Source organism: Octopus bimaculoides, chromosome 28, assembly GCF_046866305.1.
Source record: "Octopus bimaculoides isolate indiv1 chromosome 28, ASM4686630v1, whole genome shotgun sequence".
In the NCBI taxonomy this organism is placed as follows: domain Eukaryota; kingdom Metazoa; phylum Mollusca; class Cephalopoda; order Octopoda; family Octopodidae; genus Octopus; species Octopus bimaculoides.
Genome location: NC_142955.1, coordinates 23597711 through 23605210, shown reverse-complemented (window position 1 = coordinate 23605210; position 7500 = coordinate 23597711). Strand labels below are relative to the sequence as shown.

The 7500-nt window shown below is 41.1% G+C and overlaps 1 protein-coding gene across 1 annotated transcript in view; it reads left to right on the top strand.

The window, feature by feature from the left end:
• The window catches only part of LOC106873707 (uncharacterized), an 11874-nt gene that overhangs the window by 584 nt on the left and 3790 nt on the right, over positions 1-7500 (top strand). Inside the window, exons 1-4 of the mRNA XM_089343936.1 lie at positions 1-1657; positions 3021-3539; positions 5507-5656; positions 6250-6743. The exon at positions 1-1657 is cut by the window's left edge and continues 584 nt beyond it. Of these exons, the coding sequence (XP_089200062.1) occupies positions 1585-1657; positions 3021-3539; positions 5507-5656; positions 6250-6743 (1236 nt within the window). The 5' untranslated portion in view covers positions 1-1584. The remainder of the gene's footprint in view (positions 1658-3020; positions 3540-5506; positions 5657-6249; positions 6744-7500) is intronic.

The following is a 7500-nucleotide window of genomic DNA, read 5'->3' as shown; positions in this document are numbered from 1 at the left end:
CCTCAAGATTTTCTGAATAAATGGTCTTCTGAAAAGCTGGTCAGTTTCCTGTGTTGAGCTGTGGTCAGTTTTAATGGACAGAATAGAAAAAACAAAATCCTATCATCTGAGAACAAGTGGTCACCATCAAAATATTGGTTGGTTTTTTTGTTGGTCATTGTTCAGCCAGTGGTCATTTATAAAGTTACCAGACTAAAGTAGTGGTCAATGTCAATGGCCAGAACAACCGAGGACATTGGTAAAAAGAACAACAAAAAAAAGCATCCAAAAACAGCTTCAGTTATTATTCTAGAGTCACCAGTCATCAAGAAACCAATTATTTTTCTGTCGAACACCATTTCATCAGTGGACAGTGGTCAGTTCTAGAGAACAGACTAATTAAAAGTGACAAAAATCAATATTTGTCAGACTTTACTTTGGACTAACTGGTCAGCCATCACTAGAGTGGTCAATTTTTCTGTCTACCAGTGTTTGGTTAGTCATCAATCACCAGAGTGGAATACGTGGTCAGTCACCAGAGTAGACAGAAAAGTCAGAACAGTTGATCAAAATCAACAATTACAAGAGATTAGAAATTAACTGGACATCCTTTGAAATACTGGTCAGTTTTCTTTATATGACTGTTCCAGTAGTGGTCAGTTGCCAATGTTAAGTGGTGTTAAATCACAGTGGATAAAAAAAGCTAAAATAATCAGTCAAAATCAGAACTTTCAGAGATTTTCGCATGACTGGTCATTCACCCATCAACAGAGTGGTCAGTGTTCTAACTATGGTCATTTTTTTTAACCAATGGACAGTTGCTAGAGCAAACCAATAATTGATTCGAGTGGACAAAATAACTAAAACTCTCGGTCAAAATAACTAAAACTCTCGGTCAAAATCGATATTCGCTAACATCTCAAAGTAGGAGGCCATTCATCAAAAAACAAGTGGTCAGTTTTCTATCTACAGTCATTTCATTGGTGATCAGTGGTCAGAGTGGACATAAATGGCAAGAACTATCAGTCAAAACCAGTAGTCACTAGAGACTCTGGAGCAACTGGTCATCTATCAAAATATTGGCAGGTATTCTTTCTTCAGTTATTCCATCAATGGTCAGTGGCCACAGTGGACATAGCAGTAAAAGCCATATGTCAAAATCTACAGCCATTAGAGATGGTACAGTAACTGGTCAGTCATCAAAAGATTAGTCAATGTTCTTTCTTCGGTCATTCCATCAGTGGTGGTCAGTTATCAAAGTTGCCAGAGTACACAATTCAACTGGATAAAATAACCGAGATTATTGGTTTTGACCAATAGCCATCAGGTATTTCAAAGTGACCGATCATCCAGCAACAAACTGTTTGATTTTCCATATTCTGTCCTTCTATCTCTCTGTCCTTCTGTCAATGGTCAGTCACTTGAGTGACCCAGCGTTCACTCCATGCGGATAAAATAACCAAAACTGTGTCGGACATCTCAGAGTGACCGGTCATACAGCAAACAGACTAGTGATCAGTTTTCTTGTTGACGTGCCTTCAGCCCCTGTAGTACCAACTATTTAATTTAACTGACCATCATAAGTCAGTCAGTGCTGTAGAGAAGATGCACATTCTACATACATTGCACTTACTGCACAACACTTGCGTTCTGGTCTGGGTATTGTTACAAGTAACAGGTAAGTGGAGATTTTGAATTTAGTGTACACACCCACTGCAGTACCACTGCCTCTACTACATTCATTACAGTACTACTGCAGCACATTTCTGTTGCAGCATGCTGCTACTGCATCAGTGCACTATTACACCATGGCATTACACTGCTAAACAGCCACACTGCATTGCTTTATAACTACGGCACAACTGCAGTCCACCACTGTTGCACCATTTCAATGCTACATTATTTAAACAACTACTGCAAATCTAAACTACATTAATGCATCACTGCACCAGATCGATGCTGCATTCTTGCATTACTTTATCAATGCAACACTGCTGCACTGAAAATGCACCAATGCACCATTGAATCAGAAATGCACCACATGTGCAGCACTCCATCACACATATACCATTGCATTACAAATACACCACTGCACCCTCCATCACAGATACGTTGCTGCACTGAATTGCAGCATTATTTTATTACTTTTACAATGTTGCACCACAAATGTGCTGTGAATGCACTAATGCATTTCATGTGCACCGTTGCATCACAAATACACCACTACCACACAAGTGCACCATGGCATCACATGTGCACCAACCATTACCCCTATGTTGCACCACAAATTGCCTGTGAATGCACAAATGCACTTCATGTGCATCATTGTAGGACACATGGCGTAAGGAAGGGCATCCAGCTGTAGAAACACGGCCAGATCAGACTATATATATGGAGAATTCACAAAAAAACCCCCAAAAGACGAAGACATTCCAAGCTCTTTTACAGGGCTTAGAAAAACTGAAGGACCCCTGCGATAAGTGTCTGAATCCGAGATGGGAATACATTGATTAAAATCATAATTAACTGATCCTCCTGTATTTTGTCTTAGAGAAAGCTAGGAACTTTTCCGTATCCCCTCAATATGTACACACTCTAAGGTACCTGCAGATACAGAAAGAAACACACACACATGCAAAAGTGAAATGTGTGTGTGTGTGTGTGTGTGTGTGTGTAATATTATTATTCTTTCTTACAAAATATATAGAACTGCTTAAGAAGTGCTTGGGTCGAATCCGAGACAAAAGATAAGAATTAAAATAAAAACTCAAATTAGGCAATCAACGTTTTTTACATAGTTATAAATTCAATTTTAGACAGATATATATATATATACACGATCGAACGCACGCGTTATCTTTACACAGTAAGTTTTGAACAATATATATATATATATATATATATATATATATATATGTGTGTGTGTGTGTGTGTGTGTGTGTGTGTGTGTGTGTGTGTGTGTGTGTGTGTGTGTGTATGTATATTAATACATATCGACATACAATATATATATATAATATTCTCTTTTTTAAAATCCTCAGGTCATTATTACCCTGTTTCGGCAAGTTGTAGGGGTTACAGGACCAACCCTCTCAGTACAAATTTGTACGAACGCAAACTGTTCAACTTTCTGTGGGTGATGCGCAAATGCGGACCGGGCCTGGTGTGGAAACAGCCCCTATGCCAATGCATTCGACCGAAACTGCTGCAGGGGGAACGCGGCAGCATTGGCGTTCGTGGTCGTGGACGAGGTGATAATGGGGGAAATATTCGGGGGTGTCCCGATCGACCCCCTATATTGACGTCATCAGCCAACAGGTCCCCTTCGACGTCGACATTCACGCCTACTTCCACTTCCATTACCACAGTTTTCTTCGCCTCATCATCATCTTCGCCATCATCCGTTGCTGTCCCCGCTTCATCTACTTCGGTGACAAGAGCTACGGGCCGTCGCCCTGCGACGGACAGTCCTGGGAACTTGTCTACAACGACTGCAGCTGCCGTCACCCGGAATCGAACTCCCAGCCGGCCGTCTTCAAGGTCACCACCACTCAACATTGGTAAGTAATGCTCTTCTTATATTAGCAGCCATGTACACAACATGCACGTGATATGCATGCAACATGCACACAACGTACACGTGTCATGTACGAAACATGCACATAACATGCGAAAGGCAGCGAGCTGGCAGAATCATTAGCACGCCGGGCGAAATGCTTAGCGGTATTTTGTCTGCTGTTACGTTCTGAGTTCAAATTCCGCTGAGGTCGACTTTGCCTTTCATCATTTCGGGATCGATAAATTAAGTACCAATTACACATTGGGGTCGATGTAATCGACTTAATCCCTTTGTCTGTCCTTGTTTGTCCCCTCTATGTTTAGCCCCTTGTGGGCAATAAAGAAATAAGAAACATGCACATAACATGCGAACAACATGCACATGCCATGCATACAAACATGCGATGGCATGCACAAAGCTTGCGTGCAACATGTACACAACGTGCACGTGATATGCACATAATATGCACATGACGTGTATGCAACATGCATACATTATGCGCATGATGTGCACGCGACATGTGTACACTGTGCACACGACATGCACCAAACACCTTTAAAAGGGCAATAAAAAAGAATCACATGCAGTGGGAACGAACCCGAAACTGTATAATTGGGAAACAAGCGTCTTACCACACAACCATGTCAATACATGCACATATGTACACGTGTATATATTCATATAAACACACACATGCACAGTCACATACACACACACACACACACACACAATCACACGCACGCATACACGCGCCTAAAAGTGATTTTTTTTTTATTGCGCCCTTTTAAAGCCTAGCCAAGCCCATGGGCCCGGTTTCCTGGTTTCAATGGCGTATGTGTTCCCCAGCTGGATGGGACGCCAGTCCATCGCAGCATTACTCATTTTTGCCAGCTGAGTGGACTGGAGCAACGTGAAAATGAAGTGTTTTGCTCAAGAATACACTGCGTCGCCCAGTCCAGGAATCGAAACCACAATCTTACAATCATGATGCTGACACCCCTAAACACTAAGCCACGCGCCTCCACCCTAAAAGTGATATTGTCTGGAAAATAAAATCGTTTTATGACAAAAGGCCATCTCAACTGTCTGATCCATGGGAAATAACTCCGTTTCACTAATCTCGTCCTTCATGTTGGGACAAAAATAATTGCGGTTTTTTGGATATTTTGAAATAAATTTTCATTTAACTATTTTCACATAATACGTCATTTTGAAGAAACAAATTTCAGTCCGTTGATTTATGCTAATGGTTTCGTAAACACACCACCATCGGTTGTCAAGCGATGTTGTGAATAGAAACGTCCGGTTTGTAGCTGCTGTGAAAAAGACGATGAAATGAATCGAGGAGTTATGTCCCCTGTTAACATGACCTCGTCGCTGGGAATGGTTTTGTTGCAAGTAGACAAGAGTTTTCTGGAAACGTTTGTGGGAAATATGTGTCTTTAAGGTGGGTGTTCTTGTGGAAACGGAATGGATGTAGCGGTACTATCTGTACAGCCATTGCGGGGTACGGGGCATAGACATCTGTGTTCATTAGTGTGTTTCCTTTCCAATAGAGAGCAGTGACCATATTTCATTTCATTACGGGTTACATCTGATGAGCGCAGGGTTACATAATCGGACTGTTATCTAACGATTCTACCAGCTCACGGCCTTTACATTATTTTTCTGTCTGTCTCTTTGTCTCTCTCTTGTCCTCTTCATCAAACTGTTTGTTTGTCTACCATATTTTCTGACATGCCAGTAAAATTTTTCAGACAAAAATTTACAACCAAAATAAGTTATTTGACTTATATAGCAACACAAACTTTAGATGATGAAAAATTCAATATAAAATGCAACGGGGTTTGAAATAATAGTTGACGATGTTTGGATATTTACACTACGTATTTACATGGTGTATTATATCAACTTGCAAGCTAGAAAATATGGTATTCTATTACAAATCATGATTTCATTCCTTGCTAGGGATACCCTGTTGGCAGTACCGGCCCCACAATAGCAGTAGTTTCATGTTCCAACAGCGGTCAGCTAAAGGTACTTGGATGGACAGACATTGTGCTCCGTCGACTCGCTGGTCACAACGACTTTGTACGTGTTTCTTCAGTGAACCAAATGGTGAGTACCCACTTTTATATATACGTTCATATGTATATTTATATACGACGAGCTTCTTTCAGTTTCCGTCTATTGAATCCACTCACAAGGCTTTGGTTGGCCCAAGTTGCTGCACAGTGGGACAGAACCCAAACCCGCATGGTCAAGAAGCAAACTTCATACCGCACAGTCATACGTATGGTAGGTTTTTTCACATATATTTAGAAGATATCAGTTACCGGGAATCAGTTTTATGCCTCCAAACTGAATTTGTGCTCCTGTAAGTCTCAGTCTATCTATCTATCTATCTATCTATCTATCTATCTATCTATCTGCCTGTCTGTATGTCTGTCTGTGTGTCTGTCTGTATGTGTGTCTGTCTATCTATCTCTCTGTGTGTCAGTCTATCTATCTATCTATCTGCTTGTCTGTATGTGTGTCTGTCTATCTATCTATCTGTGTGTCGGTCTATCTATCTACCTATCTATCTATCTGTCTGTCTGTACGTGTGTCTGTCTGTACGTGTGTCTGTCTATCTACTTCTCTGTGTCGGTCTATCTATCTATCTATCTATCTATCTATCTATCTATCTATCTATCTATCTACGTCACCAGATGAAAGTCGCCACCGAGAATCCACCTGCGAGCATCTTCTGTATTTACCGTTCACCACAGACCTCCAAGATCATTCACCGCAACATCTTTATATCGAACAATCTCACTATCATGGCATTCGGTTGATGAACATATCCACCACCACCACCAATAACAATAACAACAACCATGACCACCACCACGGAGCTGTGTTCGACGGGAAAACATACCTGAGGCTTCCATATTTCAACACCAATTCATTGGGCCAAAACACAAACATCAAGTTCAGTTTTAAACCCAGCCGACAGCAGTTTGTGAGAGGGAGCAATGGTGATGGCAGAGATGGAAGTAGAGGCCGAGTGGACACTGAAAAGGTCAGTCTGGTGTCCAACGGATGTGGACAGAAGCCAAGCAGCCTCCATATTATCTATGACAGGAGACAGAATGAGATACTGCTCATGTTGCAGTCTGCAAATGGTGTTCCCACATGGCATCGATGCCTTGTGGTTGATAAGGTAGGACATACAGCAGCGTTTTTTTTTTACTATTATTTTATCTTTTACTTGTTTTAGTCATTGGATTGCAGCCATGCTGGAACACCACCTTGAAAAAGTTTTAGTTGAATGGATCGGCCTCAGCATTTAATTTTTAAGTCAAGCATTTATTCTATCAGTCTCCTTTCCTGAACTGCCATGCTAAGGGAATAAAAACAAACCAACACCAGTCGTGAAGCGATATATATCTACACACATAGATATATACATAGCTACATGCACGCACACACTCACACACACACACACACGCACGCGCACGCACACACAAACACACGTCAAAGTTATATAGAGACACCCTTCATTATAGTATTGTATCTGTGTTGATGCTACTCGTTAGTATAGTGCCTGAATGGATCAAGTCATTAAAACCTGCACACGGTATCTTCTAGATTAAGTATTTAAAATGCATCAGCTGACATCTTGTTTCTAGAAATAAATCTTTCAAAAATGATGGTGTCTATTTACTTTTGAGATCTGTGTAAATATCATCATCATCATCATCATCATTTAACATTCATTTCCCATGCTGGCCTGGGTTGGACGGTTGGGCCGGAGCTGGTGAGGCCCGGGGCCACACCAGGCTCCATTCTCTCTGTTCTGGCATGGTTTCTACTGCCGGATGCCCTCCTTAATGCCAACCACTCCATAGAGTGTACTGGATCCTTTTATATATATTTATACACACACACACACTCACACAAAATTATTTGGTATTATT